Source organism: Musca autumnalis, unplaced genomic scaffold (genome assembly GCF_047663935.1).
Source record: "Musca autumnalis isolate F117 unplaced genomic scaffold, ASM4766393v1 scaffold_1, whole genome shotgun sequence".
Classification (NCBI taxonomy): domain Eukaryota; kingdom Metazoa; phylum Arthropoda; class Insecta; order Diptera; family Muscidae; genus Musca; species Musca autumnalis.
In genome coordinates this window covers 117,862,035-117,883,039 of record NW_027411644.1, presented here as the reverse complement: position 1 = coordinate 117,883,039, position 21,005 = coordinate 117,862,035, and the positions used below count along the sequence as shown (strand labels likewise).

Below are 21,005 nucleotides of genomic sequence, written 5' to 3'. Positions count from 1 at the left end.
AATGCAAAAGAGCTTAGTCGATTGCAAAAAGTTACTGGACTTGTACAAATTTGTACAAATTATTGGGTAAACGAACACACCTATTATCACACACATTTTTACAAAAAATGTCAAAAAAAATTTTGTGAAAAAAAATGATGGACAGCTGGGAAACAGCCTACAATTATATGCATGTGTTAGTAAATCAGAGCTGTATTTGAAGACAAATTGTATGGATAAAAGAATAAAATAGCAAGGTCAATATAGATCGAAATTTACTTTATTCTTTTATGCCTGATTTAGACTATGCTGGATTTAGCAAATCCAGTGGATTTAAGTCGTCATTTTCATACAACATATGTCAAATAAAACCAGATAATTGCTAAATCCAGCGTAGTCTAAATGGAGTTTTATACATCCAACGTTTGAGTAAAACCCAAAACACATCCAACGTTTCAGGGAAGTTGGGCGTCATTTCTGATAAAAAAATAAAGAACATTTCGAACTATGTTGCCGTTACACTTTTATTCTTTTATCAGAAATTACGCCTAACTTTACTGAAACGTTGGATGTCTTTTCGGCTTTACACTGTATCTTTGCAAATGAAGGCCGAAAACAGAATCAATGTTTGTGCTCTTTGTCATTTCTGGTAAATGAAAAAAAGACAAATTGTAATCAAGTTAAGCCGCAAATACATCGACCGTCTGAGTAAAGTTTTGGGCCATTTCTGGTAAATGAATAAAAGATAAAGAGAAAACAAGTTAGAATCCTTCTATATCCTTTTATCAGAAATCACGTAAAACCTCACTCAAACCATTATTGTATTTTCGGCTTACTTATACAATGGAATATACCAATAAAATTATTTTAATAAATCTATAATTAAAATTGTTCACAATTTTCCACTTTTTCATTTTAACATGGTGTTTCATTCCACATTGTTTCAAGATTAAATAATATATTTTTTTTAGTTTGTATTTTGAAACCACAATATTTGTGTTATTTGGACTAAAAGAATTTGATGTTATAAAAATACTGGCAATTCCAATTTTGTTTTAACACTCAGTTTCATATAAGAAAACAACATTTTTACTAAAATAATTTTTTTAATAAATTAGTACCTGAGACGTTTTCATTCTGTTGAGCGTATGTTTAGCGTATAGCGTCTTAAAATGTCATTGCACATGTTGGCAGCACTGTTTCTCGCCATAGTGTTCCAAAATTTACATCCGTTTCGCTCTTTTTGGTGTGAAATAAAAATCTGACAAGATGGGTCGTATGCACGCTCCTGGGTAATTTTTCGATTTTCTATAATTTCTCAGTGAATTATGCCTAAATATCGACCAACCAGATGAGTGGATGTAATTTCTCAATATGTGGCTATGAAAAATGTGTGGAATTATTATTTAAAACTTGTAAAAAATTAAAGATTAATTAGCGCATGTGGAAGTGTGACAGTTCTTCGGGTCTGTTTTCTATTTGTGTGTGACACGATGTTGTCTGCTCATCTGTTTGACGATGGTGGTGGTCGCTTTCCATGCATAACAAAAAAGCATGGACGACATGTGTGCTTGACAGTTGAATACCAGCATTTTTAACCGGTTGAATATGTTTTGTTTACTCTTTGCAGTAAGGGTATTTCCCAATCAGCTTTACCCTACAGAAGAACCGTTCCCTCATGGTTGAAACTTAACGCTGAAGATGTTAAGGAACAAATCAAGAAATTGGGCAAGAAGGGTTTGACCCCCTCCAAAATCGGTAAGTTGTAGCCCATTGGAGGTTATGTTGACATTTGTTTTTTATAGGGACAGAGTCTTATTTTTGTTTTTTTTTTTGTTATTTTCAGGTATCATTCTTCGTGATTCCCATGGTGTTGCTCAAGTTCGTTTTGTCAATGGCAACAAGATTTTGCGCATCATGAAATCTGTCGGTCTTAAGCCCGATATCCCAGAAGATTTGTATCACATGATCAAGAAGGCTGTTGCCATCCGTAAGCATTTGGAACGTAACCGCAAGGATAAGGATGGTAAATTCCGTCTGATTTTGGTTGAATCCCGTATCCACAGATTGGCCCGCTACTACAAGACCAAGAGTGTCCTCCCACCCAACTGGAAATACGAATCCAGCACAGCTTCCGCTTTGGTTGCTTAAATTAAGTGCTCGTTTTTGTAGTGAGGACAGAGTTAAGTTTTTTATATTTTACAAATATAAAACGTGTGCATAATAAAAAACAACTAAAACATGTAAACTTAAAAAACAAAGAATTTCTTGTATCTCATTAGATCAAAAGAAAACGATGAGAGTTTCTTAATCAAAACAAAAACATAATCAGTGAATAATATAAATAGTGCAAGTTATCGCTACAACCAAGTCAATGGATTCTTCAAAGAACTGCCACCATATCAATTGATTGTGATCTATGAATCAGATATTTTGACATATTTTGGGGCATTTGAACGGTGGGTCAAACTATTATTTAATTCACATGTAAAATGCTTTTGAATTGTAGGAAAATAACATTCTTTCCAAAGACATGAACCAATACCAAGGCATTTCGTAATTCATCTTAAATTGTTGATGTTGATAAAGTAAATCCTAAATATTTTGCGTTATTTATCTTTTTATTATTATTATATGAATTTCCAGTTGTGTTTACTAGGGTCAACACCGGATGACTATGGAATTTCTATCAAACGTTTTTAATCGGAAGTGTTTTGCTTTCTTTCTCCAATGGACAGGTGGAAAACAGGTGTACCCGAACAAAATTATTGTTTAATAATTTAAAGATCCGTTTGTATTAGAACTTTTTGCTGGTTTAACCTTCTTGGAGTTGACATTTGAAATCCAGTGGATTTATTAAATCCGGTTATATGCAAACGTACTATAAAATTTGGTTGTATGTATCCTGTTTTCGGCGAGAGAAAAGAAACATATTTTTATCAACTTCATAGGTATTTACTAAATATAAACCAATATTCTGCAACTGTTAAGAAAAAAAGCAAGGATTAAATATTTTTCAAATGAATTTGAGTAGACTTAGTAAACAGTTTATCAAAATTATAGCTGTTTTGGGTTTATTTTTGATATTTTGTTAAATGTAGTTCAGTACAACTGAGCTCGAGGGAATCAGTGATTATAGGAGGGTAAGTGCTCCTAATGTCGGCACTTTTTGAATTTGAACGCAAATAACTAACAGCCTGTTTCTATATGTCGAAAGAAGAATGTGTGCGAAAAAAACACGTCCAAACTCTTGTGTGTTTTTCAAATTTGTTTTTTGTTTTGAAGCAAAAGCAAAGGTAAAATTATTTTGAAAACTAAAGTTCGGGCGTGTTTCATTCGCACACATTCTTCTTTCGACATACAAAAACTGGCTGTTAAAAATTATTAAACAATATTGTCAGCTAAATTTGCGTAAAATTTCATTGAGCTAGGACCAATTCTGTGGGTTTCTTGGACATAAGTCCAACAGCCCTATTCTGAACATTCCCATGGGAGCAAAATTTCCCATTCCCCCGCTATCCATATTCTCAACGACGTGGAAAATGGGAGAAGAAATTTCGAAATTAGTTACACCAAATTATTATAGCATACTTTTGAGGGCTGCAATTTGGTTTTGTAATACCAAATGCATATTTGCATTGAATTCACGGTTTTTGAATTATGCCTTGTTTATACTGACGGTAATTCGCTCTCTATTCGTTGTTCGAGCCCCAATTATGTACTAATTACTTCATTTTCCATACAAACAACGATTTTTGTACATTGTTCAATTTAAATTACTCTCAGAACGACGATAAAATATATCCCATCTCTAACAAATGAGAGAATAAGTGTGTCTGCGTACTCGATAATTTGTAATAATTATTACAAATTATTACTGAATGTTGTTTTTTTACACAAATGTTCAGTAGCAGAGAATGAATTGAGAAACTTGTTTTGATATTTTTATAACCCGTTTCCATGGTACGTCGTTCGTTCTCTATTTGTTGTTCGACCCATAACCAGGGATGCCAGATTTGCCGATTTATCGGCATTTTGCCGATTTTTAGTCCAAAAAAATAGAAATGCCGATTTGCCGATTTTTACCCCTAAAATGCCGATTTTTAGTTAAGGCAACTTGTTCACATAAAATTTCCATTTCGTATGAAAATTGTGGTTGCTAGAACTAATTTGGTACAATAACAAAGATAACTATATCGTCAAGAGTAGTTTGATTAATAATAATAACATTTTTTTTTAAGATTTTATAAAAACAGTTTGAATTTTCTTGATTACCATAACGTGTACTTCAGTATATACGTCAAGGAATTGTTCAAAAAACGAAATTGTCGAAAAGTGGGTTAGTGAAAATAATTAAAAACTGCACAAACTTTTACATTGAACTTTGTGGTCAGATTTTGAAGTGGTTTAATTTTGAAAATAAATGTAAGTGCCTAGCTTCAATAAATCAAAGTTTTATAATAAATGGCACACAAGATTCATTTTTCGACATTATAAAGGAATACGAATGCTTTATAAACATAAACGAAAAGCAAGAATCAAATTTCAAAAATTTGTTTAAAGATAAAAACGTAGAGTTGCTAGAATTTTGGAAAACAATGTGTGAATTAATTGGCCTGTTCCTTTACTTTTGAAAATGGTAAAACCGGCAAAAGTAGTAAAAGTTGTAAACTGCTCTCATATGAATTGTATTGTGTCAGAGGTAAAGGAACGCTTTTCGAGTAAAAAGTGGTAAAACTTGAAGATTCTTGAACTTGAAGGAACAGAGCTAATATGTGCAAATTCTGAATCATTATTTCCTATTTTGTCCAAATTTATTAAACATGTTTTAGTCTTGCCACATTCTTCAGCAAATGTGGAAAGAGTTTCTAGCCAAGTAAATTTAAATAAAAACAAGTGCCGAGATCGATTAGTTGGGGACTCGATGGAAGGAATTCTCTTTACTAAAGACTACTTAAAATTAAATAAGTCTAAGGGACATTACATGTGTTCTTTTACTATCTGATGGATTTGAGAATGCAAAATAAAATAATTTGGAGGCATTAAAAATATAATTTTCACATTGAAAGTTAATGACTCGAAGCTCCTCCTTGAAATTCAATCATCACTTTTAACTTTAAGTTAACCGGAACGCTATAAATCTGTTCGGTAAATCCAAACTATAACAAAAGAAGACTCATAATAATGGGGGTGACTGTTATAATGTTGCCATTAAAAATGATTTGTTACAAAACTTTGTCCCAATTTACATTAGGCGAGTTTACTTGCGGCAATTGTCAGTTTGATGGAGAGAGAGGTGAGGAATATGGTAACCCTTTGCCTCTCAACACCCTCTCTCACCCACAAACTGACAATTGCCGCAAGTAAACTCGCCTAATGTAAATTGGGACTTAAATTCAAATATTTATTACAGAAATTTAATTTAATTGTAAACCAACATTTCAAAATTCCAATACAACTAGTAAGAAAGTGTCAGTCGGCTTTGCTGACAGAGGTATATCCTCAGCCTATGTGAATTGAAACTTTCTTCTACGGACAGATCGAATGTTTTTAAGGTCTTTTCAGAATTATGTGGCCATTTTTAGACATTTGAACTTGCCGAAAAATGTGGATTAAAATTTAAATTCAAAAGTGTTGTGGAGGTGGTACTTAACGGAATGGACCGACATAGTCCATTAGGGAAGTGGATTTTATTTTGTGAGTTATATCATTTCGATAGATATCGCGCCCACTAGTCGTTTCAGTGGGTCATCGTATAACTTTTGGAATTGGAATTCGAGAATTATCGTGCTCTACAGCCAGAGTTGGGCAATATCGTTCAATTGAACGATCCGGATCACTGTCCTCGTTCAAAGACGAATGAGTAACATCATAAACGTTTGAAGTTAAGTATACGCAGTTTTTTCAAAGAAATTACTGGTGTCAATTGAACGAGATAGTGATCCGGATCCTTCAATTGAACTAGATTGCCCAACTCTATCTACAGCCACTACATTTGGTGCCATAGGGGGTTTTACAACTCTCGGGCTATATTCTCAAGAAGTATGGACATGCCCCTGAAAAAGCTTTTACCGTCGTAATGGAGGCAGCGTATTCAAATTGCTTCAACCAAAATCGAAGTGATTCGAGAGCAGGGGCTGGATTCTTGTTCTATGAAAAATTGAAATGAAAAATATTTCCTTTATAATATCTTTCATTTGACAGTTTTCTCCTTTGTAAAAGTTTTCATTTTACATTTTCATAGAAACGGAATTGGGCCTCCGGTCTTAAAGAAAACTTATACGAAATTTACTGTGGGAGGTACCCGAAGGAATAGACAAATAGAGTCCATATTCGTACCTAATCTATATCTTGTAGACATATTAGGATGTGTAAAGTACTAAATCGACTAAATCAGTCGCTCCTTTCAAGAGTTATCGCGCGTACAATTTTTCCGAACATTTTTGGACTTTTGTGTGGGAGGTTCCCGAAGGAGTGGACCGATTGAGTACGTATTGGAACCTCACCTAAGTCTGGTAAACATTTCACGATGTGCAAAGTATGAGCCAAATAGGTTACTCCCTTCAAGAGTTATCGTACGCACAAATTTTCCGAACATTTTCGAACTTTTGTGGGAGAGGTACCTGAAGGAGTGGACCGATATTGCCCATCTTCGAACTTAAACTAAGTTTGGACAAAATATTACGAAAGCCAAACCTTGGAAAAATCGGCTCAACCGTTCGAGAGTTATCGTGCGCACCAGTCAGCCAGACAGACAGACGGGCGGACATTGCTAAATCGACTCCAAATTGTCTGAAACACATTTCGTGGTTGTTGGTTTATGAATTAATAATTGTTTTGTTGCACTTAAAATTTTATTTTTTAACTTATGCTTATTAAATATAGCATTAATTTGAACTGAAATAAACGTTATTTAATTTGCCGATTTTTTGCCGATTTTGAAAATTGTTTGCCGATTTTGCCGATTTTTGCACCCGAAAAGTGCCGATTTTCGACCAAACTTATCTGGCATCCCTGCCCATAACTACGAATAAATTACTTATTTCTCCACACAAAATTCTATGAACGAACGACGATTTTTCTACGTTGTTCGATTAGAAATACTCTCTGAACGACGAATAAGTATGTCCCATCCCTAACAAATGAGAGAATTTATCGAAAAAATTAATTATGACATGCCTAAATTCAAAATTGAAAAAATTGTTGAAAACACAAAATTTTTTAGAAAAAAGGAAAAAGATGATTGAAAATGAATGAACTAAACATTTTGTATAGATGCAGAAGGAAGATGGTTGTGTTTCCTTCTTAATTCCACGCACATTTCTTGTCCATTTGTTCAAAATCGCGTAAAAAATCAGAAACAAAAAGGAAACAAATAATTGAAAGTCTGTATACACAAACATTGATTTGACATGTCTCTCTTTAATTTTGAAAATAGATACATATGTATGTATATATAAAAATATATTGAAAATACAAAATTATTCAGAATTTATGGAAAAATGAATTAAATGTGTGTAGTTAAATATAGAAGATACATTTGAAGGAAAGTCTATTGCTTTTCCTATTAATTTAATGTATATTTTATGTGTTTACGGTTCAAATTTTCGTGAAAACAAGGAAACAAAAATGAAGGACATGTTGTTTATGTTTCTATTAATTACGAATGGTGTCGTGGAAACGGGTTAATTCGTGTACGTCGTTCGACAGGCGAACAACGTAATTGAAACGCTCGTGTGAACATGACATTATTACTGAGAACTTATATGCTCTGTTCCAGAACCTGCAAGAAGCTACTATTTTTTACTACGATAACATTTTTTCCTTTATGTTATCGAAAAAAAAAAATGGTGAAAATTAGTAGATTCTTGCAGTACTGGAACAGACCAATAATTTTTACTGAAAGAATGAATATCAATTGTGAATGTTGTCTTTTTACTTTTTTAATGTTTTCCTTTGAAAGAGTATAAAATGCTTTACTCTCTAAAAAGAAGTTACTGAGTAATATTTACTGAGAAAGTACAAGGACAAACCTAATTTATAGAAATAAATTATGACAGGAAAAATACAAAATTTAAGAATTTATTAAAAACCCAAACATTTTTAGAAAAACTGCAAAACATAAATGAAAAGTAAACGGTTTAACGAGTAGTATACATTAAAATCATAGCAAATTTTGCACTGCAATATCCATTCCTTGTTACTCATGCAAATCAATAGAGTGTTGTAACAGTATTGCCATATTGAAAGATCTAAATGCCCATTAAATGCCGTTAAGAATGTGGATAATGCACGAATTAATTTGAATTAAGGGAGTTAATGCAAATTAACGATGCCGTCAGTCTAGGGTATAATATGGCATTTTGTGTGAAAATCATTTTCTTTGATTTTTATATATTGTTACGAATGTAACTGATAGGTTTAAGTTAATTTAGTTTAATTTCCGTTAATTTAAAAATTTGAATTGTAACGTAAAGTTTTTATTATGCAGTTACTTTATTTAAGCAACAACAACTACCATGTAGAACTCTCTTCATCATTCTAGTCGTTACATTACTTTTATTAATGTGCTTTTGTTTGTTTTGCCATAATCATGTAATTATCGTTTAGTTGTCATTTCTTATTTCTTGCATTTGTTTGTTGTTGTAATTGCGCCATTACTGCGCTTGAATACTTGTATGTATGTGAGTATGGTTGATCGCTTATCGCTGCACAGATTCGAGATGTTGCCAGATTTTGTGGATAATTCTAGACCAAGGAGATTTTGGTTATAAATAGCGGAAGGAGCGGCAACATTGAGTGAGTTGTGTTTTATGCGTTGAACTGAACAGATCGGCAAAAGAATAGCTGCGTGCTAATTAGAGACAAGCTGCGTGCTTAGTAATTAAAGTCGGTTACGAAGAAGTGTAATAAAGTAAATAAAGCATTGTAGAAACGTAATCTAAAACGAACCCTGTTTTATTTGGTACAAATCGTACTGGGGAATAAAACAACTACGGAGATTAGTTAAACCTAATTCCGTAACAATATTTTTGCAATTTCTTATATTAATATTTATATAACAGCGACATTGATTGATTGTTATTATTGTGAAGTAACCAACAGCACTCTGCCACATAAAAAATTGACTCTGACTTATAATTAGCAATAATGTACAATAGTAATCCTTCGTAATGTTGTTTATTTTCAGATGCCACGAAGAAAGACCTGCTGTGTTCCAGAATGTGGCAATAAACAGCCAATAAGAAATGTTTATTTCTTTGGTCTTGGTGGTGCTGGTGCTATTTACACCAAGGATGCCTTGAAGAAAAAATACGGTATGCGTAACTTTAAAGATACATTTATATGTTCAAATCATTTTACAAAAGATGATATATATCAAGCGGGTACTGCCTCTGTACGACTACTCCAAAGCGCAATTCCAGATTTGCCCGATTGGTCAGGAAATAATGTGCTTAGTAATAGTCCTTATATTAATGTAGTTGTAGATACTAGTAGTGTAGTACTTGACCATACATATTGTTTAATGGCCGATATTCCGAACAATGAAGGTAACCCACATGATGAGACGGCTAACAATTCTACTTCTGGCGCTATGGTCAATGTTAATAATATTAGTGTAGTAGTAGATGAAGACCAAACGAATGGCGTAATGGACGATCTACCTGATAATGAAGATGATACAATGGCCAATTTGATGTTCCATACCACTGAAAGTCGCCCTATGAGTAGTAACAGTAGTAGTAGTCTAATGGGCCGATTCCGTACAGCGAGGCGAGTCGTGTCGCGTCGCCAAATGCAATTTTTCGATTCCGTATGGCAATATCGCCTGACGTCGTCAAATTTTGTCGCCGAAATGTTCATTTTCCGGCGACAACAAATTAGCTGTCGCCGTACATTTTTACTAACGAATAAAAATAAAATAAAAATAACTTGTTATCGACGATTATTTTCTATCGCTGTACGTAGTACATTTTTTAAATTTTGTCACAGAGACGATAGACGACGCGACATGACTCGCCTCGCTGTACGGAATCGGCCCATAAATATAAATGAACATCCCGTAGTGGCCAATACAAATGATGAAGATGAGCTTATTGTGATACAAGCCTTACTTTCGCTCAATCATTCAAGTGCTATTTATAACGAAGCTGATCCCACACTGGACGCACTTGGTAGTAGTAGTACAATGAATAATAGTAGTTTTGGTAGTAGTATTAATAATAGTAGCAATAATAATGATGTGAATACCGTAATGGTGGACAATTTGCCAAATATTGTCAATAATTCCCCAACGGTAGAATCTGTTTCAAATATGTCCATGGATCACCAAACATATGATATCGATCGCTCCGAGGTTACCAGTACCAATGCACCCAATATGCCAAGTTCCCTCGAGCAACAAATTATAACTGTGCTAGGTTCCGCCGCTAGGTACGATCGTGATTCGCGGGTATATAATTGGGACATACCGAGATCAAATGAAATTGAAAAAACCTATCCAAAATGTGTTCTGCTTCTCGACGCTGAAACTAAACGCGTTCTTAAAGAATATTTCTCCCAAAAACCCTTGGAATAAAGATTATATGGGTTACAATTCGACGAAATTAAAGTAAAGATCGATAACAAAATTCGCTATTCATATGGCTATCTCTTGACAAACATTTACAATTACGATAAACCTATTTTACTAGGTTTTGAGATAACGCCAAAACCTTGCAAAGCTCCTACGTTACGCAAAATGGTGAGGAATGTTCTTAAAGAAGCAGATGATATTGGGGTTAATGTGATAGTGCTAATATGTGATACACTCTCTAGACAATGTAAACTTTTAAATTTTTATAACAAATTTTCAAACTTTGTTGAAATTATTAAAGACAAAAAGCAACTATACGTTTTCGACATTGTTCATTCCCTATTCGCTTTGTTCAAAGCTTTTATAAAAAATAACATTGAAATTAATAATAATTATGCAAAATTTCAATTTGTCCAAAGGCATCTAAATTTAAAATTATTTTTTTTTTATTTTTTAATAATGTTGAAATGGGTTATGTTTATGATAATGATCCATTCTTGCACTTAAATACTGTTTTTAATGAAAATGTCTTAAATTCGTTAAAACTTCGAAGAGGAGACAACAGATTAGAATTCGAAGCAACGAAAGATTTTCTGAAAGGTTGCATACCCTTAATTAAATTATTGTATAAAGAGAGTGAATTTAATTTTAATCAAAAGAAGCGAATTATAAACAGATCAATCCGGTTTTTTACTTTCAACGTTTTTACAAATATAACCTCAAAACAAGCAATTATTAGATCACTAAAGAATATATCATACATATTCACACATTATGGAGATATTTCTATAAACAATTTAACGACGCATTATAATATTGAAAATTTTTTTTGGGAAATTAGAAGACGTCTATCATCAACTCCAAGTCCAAAAGATTTGGAGTACATTAAGGCAAGATCAGATGCCGTGATCAATGTCTTACAATCAATAGAACCAGAGTTATTTTGGAATGATTTTAATTTTTTAAGACAATAATACCAAGTTACTGATTTTTGCAGGAATAATTATTATACGTTCATCCAAACTAGAGGAAAACGCAAGGTAAGAAAAAACATTTAATAAATTCAAGAGATATTTTTTAAAATAGATATTTCCCAAAAAGTGTAACCTACAAAAAACAGTGGATCCTGTGTATGTCTTATTGTGGATAAGTGGATTAAGCAATGTACCTAGTACATCATATTGATGGTTGGTTGTAGGCCTACAGGGGAGCCGCCAACGAAAATAATGGCAACGCACAAAGGTAGTACCTCATGGGTTGTGTGGAAATCTACCACTACTTTCACTAATGCAAGATGTAGGAGGAGCGCTAACAGTTCTTTTGTTATGTGATATACGTTTTTATGTATAAGTATTTTATTTATAAGTATTGAGAATTTCATTGTACCGCAAACACAAATTCATTTAAGAAATACTAAACAACAAATAATACTTATTAAATTATAATGAATAAAAAATAGAATTTTAATTTTTGTAACAAAATGTGTTATGCTATTTTTATTAATATTTAAAACAAGTGCTAGATTAATGATTATCATCAGCATAGAAACTAGAAACTATAAAAAATTGTCATAAGAGGCCAGATTATATGAAGGTATCTATGCAGACGAATACCGCACATCATTAAATTTAAATCTGACCTATCAATACAAGTCTCGTTCTAGTTTGTAAGTATATGGTAAGTCCAGGTCCACACTAAGAGTAATTTCACTGAAATTTTGACATGAAAGCAAAAGAAAATGTGAAATAATATGGTCATATTGTTTCATACGAATATGGCAAAAAAGCAAAATTCGGGAACACTAGTTTCTTGAAATTATGCGTTTTGTCCAAAAAATAAAAATTTCATTGAAATTACTGTAGTGTGGACCGGGACTAACATTAGTATGTTTTAGCAAAAACCAAAGACTTCACAGAGGAACGATTTCGGTTAACAAGATTAAATGCTTGAAAACACACACATTAATGAAACCTTCTATTTGATAGGGGAAATATTTTCATTACCAAAAATCTAATGCCTGCCAGAAAGTCTGTATACCAAAAAGTTAATTTTGCAGGTCTCTCTCTCTAGAAAAATAAAAAATGTTCTGAAAATACCAAAATTATAAAAAAGAAATAGAAAACATGAATGAAAATAATATAATTTAATGTTAGACATCTGAAAAAAGGGGCAAATATTTTTTCAGTTCATATCAATTATGCTCTGTTCCAGAACCTGCAAGAAGCTACTACTTTTTACTACGATAATATTTTTTCTTTATGTTATCGAAAAAATAGTAAAAATTAGTAGATTTTTGCAGTACTGGAACGGACCACATATTTTACTCGTCTTTTGGCTGAAACTTTCTTTAAAATCAGTAAATGAAAAGTATGAAAGTATGAATCATGTTGCTATGAATTGTGTACCATGTCGTATGAACGGGTTAATTCGTGTACCATGGCATTAGGTAAGGAAACTTAATTCAACAACCGTGCATTAGGGGTCGATTATGGATAGCAACTCAACTGTAGTTGCGTAGCCAGAAGAGAAAATCATGCAATTAAAATGAGCAAAAATATGGAAATTTTTGTCAGATTCAATTAAAATCAGTGTTTTGAACCTTCAGCTATTAATTTAATTGTAAAAACTATACATTTAAATGCGGAAATTCTTCGGAAATCTTGAGTAGTTTTTTTCTACTTGCCAATCAATCATTGAGAAAACATGTACTCATGGTTCAATTATTAGAAGGTTGGGCAGGTTGACAAAATTTCAAAAAAACCACACTGAAGCTGGTTTGCTTATAACTTCAAATATTATAATAACAAATGCAACAAGTTTTGTTCATTTGAAATCTTGTCAGCTTGTATTGTTTTAATTTTTTCTAAAATAATATTTGTATTACTCCCATTAGACATTTGGATAAAAGTGGTAATTTGCGCATTGCCTGTGTCTGCGTGCCACCAGAAATGACTGCAGAGGATGTCGGTCTGGAGCTGGTTTCTTTGAAATCAGGAAAATTGGTAATGATAACTTCACTTTCACTACCAAAAGCAAGGATCCCAAGGCTTACACCATTCTGTTGAGACGTGTTATTCTCAATGAAACTTAACGTAATTTACTGGATGCTTTGCATGTTGCACGTAACTTGATAATTGAACCAATTTGCTTCCTGATGGTGATGCCAAATGGCTTTGTAACAACTTTTGACTCGCACCTGCTGTCGCCGAAGCTTTGGATATAATCCCTCGTACTTTGGCGCAAAACTGCGGTCCCAATAACATTCGTACATTAACTGCCTTGAGAGCAAAACATGCTCCTACTCGGGAGATGATATGAATGACAAGGGCATTTGAGAGTCATTGGCTGTTATAATGCAAACCACTACTGATTTTCGTTTATTAACATGCTTATATGAAATAAAACGCTATATTTAAGAAAGATCTTTATCATCTTTTATTATTCTAATGATGGTTGGTATATAAAATGGGCTATATATCAGCCCACGTTTTGATATAGCTCCAATAGAACAGTACCTCCCTATTTCTACTTGACTCCTGCAAACGTACGAAACCGTTATTACAGTCATACAGGAAATATGATGGAAGGGGTCACAACCACACTGAATATATGTAGCTGCCATGATATAAAGTATAAGTTGCTGATTTCCAGTTAGTCTGGCGCCACGTATGAAAGACTTGCTACAATCCGAATAAACGCTAGACTGCTCAAAATAAATTAAATTAATAATAAAATATTAAAACAACGGCTATGGGATTAAGCCTGACTATTTTGATAAACAAAATAGAAGTCGTCATCCCAAATAAAAACGACAAACCTCCTAACTGTGAGAACGGGCACCGTCGAAATGTTGTTTATTGATGTAGTATGCAATACAAATAAATTAGTTATGCGTTTTTTCGTCGAGAATCGACGAACGCATAGCAGTGGGAAAGATTGGGTTTTGTTTGCAAGTGAAGTTGCTCGAGTTTAGGTAGTGCCAAAGAAATTCTCGATCAGAGTGTTTCTTTGCTCACATATCTATTTGAGCGAGCAATTGACACTTGGGTATAAAAAGTTTCTTGTTGAAAAACAAGAACCAAGGGAACTGATGAAGATCTGCGGCGAGATCTGAAACTATAGTCTTCCCTGCCTTACCCCTTGGTAAACATCACCAATTTTTCCCACTAATAACTTAAAGTTGTTTTAAAAAAATATTAAAACAACGGCTATGGGATTAAGCCTGACTATTTTGAAAACAAAATGGAAGTTGTCATCCCAAATAAAAAAACGCCAACACTCCCTAGTTTTTATACCCTCCACCATAGGATGGGGGTATATTAAGTTTGTCACTACGTTTGTAACTACTCGAAATAATCATTGTAGACCCCACAAAGTATATATATTCTTGATCAGCGTGCAATTCAACATCGATATAGCCATGTCCGTCCGTCTGTCCGTCTGTGGAAATCACTCTAGCGTCCGAACGGATTGACGTAGGTTGATGAAATTTTGGGAAAATATGTTATATTTACGTAGGACTTTTGGTATTGAAAGCGGGCTATGTAGGTCCACGCTTTCGTATAGCCCCCATACAAAATGACGCGTGACGCATCGTCGTTTTAAGGAATTTTTAAGATATTTGGCCCATTTTACCACCGAATTGGTTGTAATTTGGTACTTTGTGTCTCCAGAGGCCAAAAAATATTCCTACCAAAGTTGGGTTATATAGGTCCACGTTTTGGTATAGCCCCCATATAAGGCCCCATATAAAGTACGCGTCATTTTAATATATTTTGAATGTATTAGACCCATTTGACCACAGAATTGGTTGTAATTTGGTATTTTGTGTCTTCAGAGGCCAGAAAAAAATCCTACCAAAGTTGGGTTATATAGGTCCACGTTTTGGTATAGTCCCCACATAAGACCCCTTATAAAGTACGCGTCATTTTAATATATTTTGAATGTATTAGACCCATTTGACCAAAGAATCGGTTGTAACTTTGTATTTTGTGTTTCCAGAGGCTAAGAATCATTTCTACCATAAAATGTGTATATGGGTCCACGTGTTGTATCTCCCGATTTTCGATATTTTGAACGTTTTAGCCTCATTATCACACCGATATGGCTGAAATTTGGTATTTAGTCTTCTTTAGGCGTAAAAAAATTTCCCCCAGAAATTTGTAGGTATAGGTCCACGCCATCATTTAGCCCCCATAGAACGGTACCTTCCGAATTTCGGTATTTTGAAGGTTGTGGCCACATTAATCCACCGAAATGGCTGAAATTTGTGGTGGAGGGTATAAAAAGTTCGGCCCGACCGAACTTAACGCTTTTCTTACTTGTTTTCCTTTCAATTTTACTTCTTGTTTCTTCGAAAATATTCACTGCAACTGAAAATAACTGGTTGCTGAAAAATAGCCGGTTCGTCAACTGAGATTCGCAACTTCAGTTAAAGGTTGCCATACATAAAGTAATTTTGACAAATATCAACTCCACTCAACGATAATTGCTATCAATAATCGACCCCTAAATTTGCTGTGGGCAACGCAACTGGAGTTGGGTTGCTATCCATAATCGACCCCTTAATTTAAGGATTTTAAGTGGATGAAGCCAAACGTTGTTTGATGTTGTACTAATAAGCACATTTTCTTCAAAATATGCGAGCTGGTGTAAGCATTTTTACAGTGTTTTATTTAACTTGCTTTGGTGTGTGTTTAGTTCAAATCTGGTAACTTGTTTTTAACACAGTTGCAGTTTACAAATCGAACTAAAACTTTGCACACTTTTCAGATGTGAATGACAATACATTAATATGAAATCAGAACCAATATTGGTCCATTTTTACACTGTTTTAAAGTGTTTTATCTAATTTGCTTTTCAAATCTGGTAACTCATTTTTCACATAGTTGCGATTGACCAAACGAACTTAAAATTTGCACACTTTTCAGATTTGGATGACAATACATGAATACATTTTTACAGTGTTTTTACGGTGTCTAACTTGAACCCCTTTTCAAATCTGGTAACTGATTTTTAACACGGTTGCAGTTGAAAAATCGAACTAAAACTTTGCACACTTTTCAGATTTAGATGACAATACATGAATATGAAACCAAAACCAATATGGGTCCATTGTTTCCTATGACCCCCATATAACGGTACCACTCGATTTCCGGTATTTTGCTTTTCAAATCTCGTAACTCATTTTTCACGCAGTTGCAGTTGACCAATCGTACTTAAACTTTGCACACTTTTCAGATTTGGATGACAATACATGAATATGAAATCTAAACTAATATTGGTCCATTCTTACAGTGTTTTTACGTTGTCTAACTTGACCCCCTTTTAAAATCTGGTAACTGATTTTTAGCACGGTTGCAGTTGACCAATCGAAGTAAAACTTTGCACATTTTTCAGATTTAGATGACAATACATGAATATGAAACCAAAACCAATATGGGTCCATTTTTTCCTATAGGCCCCATATAACGGTACCCCCCGACTCCTGGTATTTTGAGGATTTTGTCTTCATTTTTAGCCCGATTTTGCTGTAACTTGGCAATTGGAGTTCCCAATCGTCCAGGAACTTCCCCACTAAAAATTGTGGACGTAGGTCAAGGTTTAATATAGCCTCCATATAACGGTACCACCCAATTTCAAGCATTTTAATCTACATTTTCTGCTCAAATGGACTGTATCGGCATTTGGGGTTCTCAGTGGTCAAAAAATGTATTTACTAAAAAGTTAAAAATAAAAAATAATTTAAAAAAATTAAGTTTCAGTGTTTTATTTAGAAATGCACTTAAAACTAAAAAATAATTTGTCGCTTAGCCTCAATAAATATAATCTTTCTCATGATAGAATCTCTCAAAGAAAACGCATGCCGTTTAATTTTGCCACCATTCATAATTTAAATGCAAGCGTTTGATTAGTGGGATTCTGTAACTCATTTTTGCTGTTATCGATAATTTCCAGCAAAAAAGCTTGGAAGTAGTGCAATGCAGAGTTAAGATTTCAATACATCTTTCGATGCAGTCCACACGGAGTTATGAAAAATGCACTTCGCTCGATACATTTTAGAAGCACTCGCTTATAGATCCCTAGCCAAGCAAGCCAATTTTTCGATCCCTACAGTCGCAGTCTTTTTTTTTTGAATACGAAAAAGTGTCTAAATTATAAGAAGTTGTTTAAAAAAATAAAGAAATACAAACTAAAGATACAACCATTGCTGTAATTCACGAGACGCAAATTATTTTAGAAGTGGAGTTAGAGTTTTTTGGAAATCTGAACTGGAGTTGGAGGAAAAATCAAAAACCATTTGGATGATGAAGCAATATCAGTTGCGGTGTCACAAAAAGCAGAGCAGAGGAAGTAAATTCAGTTATGATCAAATTTAATGGAGAGTTTTTATAATTTGTATTAGTGTAATAAAGTTAATATTCTTCTTTACACGAATAAGCAATGTATTTTATTTATTTTGGGATATTTGCAATGGCTGGCATTTTATAGCATCTTTAGACTGCATTTAAATTCAATCCAAAACACTACATCAAAGGCTGTGATTTGGATCGAAAATGGAGTGCATCCTAGCTGTGTGCCGTGGAAGCAAAATGGAGTGCATCCTAGCTGCGCGCTCTCTTGTAAAATTCATAGGAAAAGATGTACTCCAGCGGCAATTGTTCTAGTGATTTAACTGCATCCGCGCATGCAAGGAAGATCGATGGTGAATTACACAAACAATTTCTATAGCCTTATTATGATTTTTCGACACTTCGGAGTAACTTCTGAGTGACTTCCAATGCGATTTATTTAAAAATTCACCACATTTGAACAAATATAGAACATTTTTCTATCTGATGATGAGACAGTGGTGCAGCGGTAAGCATACTCGCTTTGCACTCTGAAGGTCCGGGTTCGCTTCTCAAGTCAGGTAAGAAAACAAAATCACTTTTTTTTTTTAAAATGACAAAATTAATGTAGGCGGAAATTCCAAAGAATAAATTCTATAAAGAGCGTTCTTAAAAAAATAAAAATACAAAAAATTAAAAATTAAAATAAAAATAGATTTTTTAATTCTAAGAACTATCACGGAAATGATCTTCAAGAAGTGTCGCTGGAGTGACTTCCAAGACGACACACGGGCGTGTTTCATTTCTTCCATGGTATAAGTAAAGAGGTAGATTTAAATGAAAACAAAAAGACTGTCGCTATGTGCAAAAAGGGGACTATGAAATGAAAATGAAAGATATTTTGCGGGATATGTGTACTTACCGAAGATTGAAAAGGGAGCCGACTACTGCACTACAAAACAAAAACAACAAATTGGTAGAAAAATTATACAATCTAAACATAATAAATATTATGGAGAAAAATAAATTGACAACTAGTACATCAACCGCTCCACGAATTTACGGTCTTCCAAAAATTCATAAAGATGGAATACCACTACGACCGATATGCTCATCAATAAACGCACCCTCTTACGGACTGTCCAGATATATAGTAGATATTTTAAAGCACTTGACAAAGGACTCAATATACAATTGGTCTGTTCCTTTACTTCTGAAAATGGTAAAACCGGCAAAAGTAGCAAAAGTTGTAAACTGCTCCCATATGAATTGTATGGTGGTGGAAGTAAAGGAACGCTTTTCGAGTAAAAAGTGGTAAAACTTGAACGTAAAGGAACAGAGCTAATATTAAAGATGCAGTGGATTTCAAAACTAAAATTAACAATATGAATATTAACTACGAGGAAATATTAATATCATTTAACGTAATATCATTGTTCCCAAGCGTTCCAATAAATTTAGCTTTAAAAACCATCACCGAAAAGTGGAATATACTCAAGGACTACACAAAAATACCCAAGGACTTATTTATGGAAATACTGACTTTTTGCATAAAAGATTCCACATATTTCATATATGAAGACAAAGTGTACGAGCAGCGAAAAGGACTTCCAATGGGATCGCCAGCGTCACCGATTATTGCTGACGTAGTAATGGAAGAATTTTTGGACACTTCTATGAAAAAGCTGACGACGAAGCCGAGACTATTAACTAAGTACGTGGATGACATATTTTGTATAATCAAAAAAACTGAAATCGAAAGTACCCTTAACATATTAAATTCATTCGAAAAGAACATTCAGTTTACGCACGAAATAGAAAAGGATAATAAATTACCATATTTAGACGCAATGATATTAAGACAAGGCAACGAAATTAAGTTAGATTGGTACCAAAAGCCAACAGCTTCCGGACGATTAATAAACTTCTATTCAAAGCACCCCAGAAGAGTAAAAGTGAATACAGCTGTAAATTTCATCAACAGGATCTTCAATATAAGCGACGAGCAATTCCACTCGAATAATGAAGTAAAAATAAGACAAATTTTAACGAAAAATGATTTCCCACAAAAAACAATTAATGATATACTAAAACATGCTAAGAAAGATCGAAAAATTAAAATAAGAGACAAAAATTAAAAGATATATAAGGCGGTAACATATATCCCTGGATTTTCGGAGAGATTTTGCAATTCGGACATTTATAATAAAGAAAAATATCAATTAGCTTTAAGAACTTATAATAATGTTAATAATATGTTTAGCAAAACAAAATCCAAGACAAAGCAAGAAGACAAGTGCAATGTAGTTTATAAGATAGCTTGTAACGGTGACGAAACCAAAGTATGCCAAAAGGTATATGTTGGTACGACGAAAACAAAACTTAAAATTAGACTTTCCGCGCATAAATCGGATCAAAAATCAGACAAACCACTTGAACAAAAAACAGCATTAGCAGCGCATTGCACACTGACAGGACAAAAGGCTAATTTCAAAAAAGTCGACATATTAGCTCAAGAAAATAATTATAGGAGACGATTCACATTAGAGATGCTACGCATTATAAGCATACCTAACGACAAAAGAATGAATTACAAAACTGGCACGGACCACTGTGCACACATTTACAGGAATCTAGTTCATAAGCACAGACGAAAGAGAACGTAGTTTAGCTTTGACGTTAAATTCGCGTAGACGCTTTTCTTCCAAACTAGATGCAATGTTTTGTGTTATTTTATTTCGCTTATCATATTGTAATAAAATTGTTTTTTGAAATAGATCCCTGAAGATGATTGTCGATGACAATCGAAATATTGGATAAATAAAAAGGAAAAATAACATCAAAATAAAACACTGAGTTTTTAATGACCTTCAGCCGAAACATCTATGTACATCAATATTGAAAACCATGGTGTAAGAAAGAAGGTGATACAATAATAGCAACCTATGTCTTCATTTGCTGTCAAAACATATTTTCAATCAAAAATAAATAACAAATATTTCGCTTCTATAAAAAATATCTGTGTACAACATCTTTGTTTAAGCTTCGCGAATAATATTTTAACGTTTTCTTCTAACTTTTGTGGATATTTCGCGCAAAAAAATTTGACAGCAAATGAA

The 21,005-nt window shown here is 33.5% G+C and overlaps 1 protein-coding gene across 1 annotated transcript; it reads left to right on the top strand.

Moving 5' to 3' along the window:
• Positions 1-1,165: 1,165 nt before the first annotated feature.
• On the top strand, positions 1,166-2,243 carry RpS13 (ribosomal protein S13). The gene is made up of 3 exons (XM_073963744.1): positions 1,166-1,271; positions 1,610-1,737; positions 1,826-2,243. The coding sequence occupies exons 1-3, from the start codon at positions 1,249-1,251 to the stop codon at positions 2,128-2,130; spliced, it is 456 nt and encodes a 151-aa protein (XP_073819845.1). The 5' UTR covers positions 1,166-1,248; the 3' UTR covers positions 2,131-2,243.
• Positions 2,244-21,005: the final 18,762 nt, after the last annotated feature.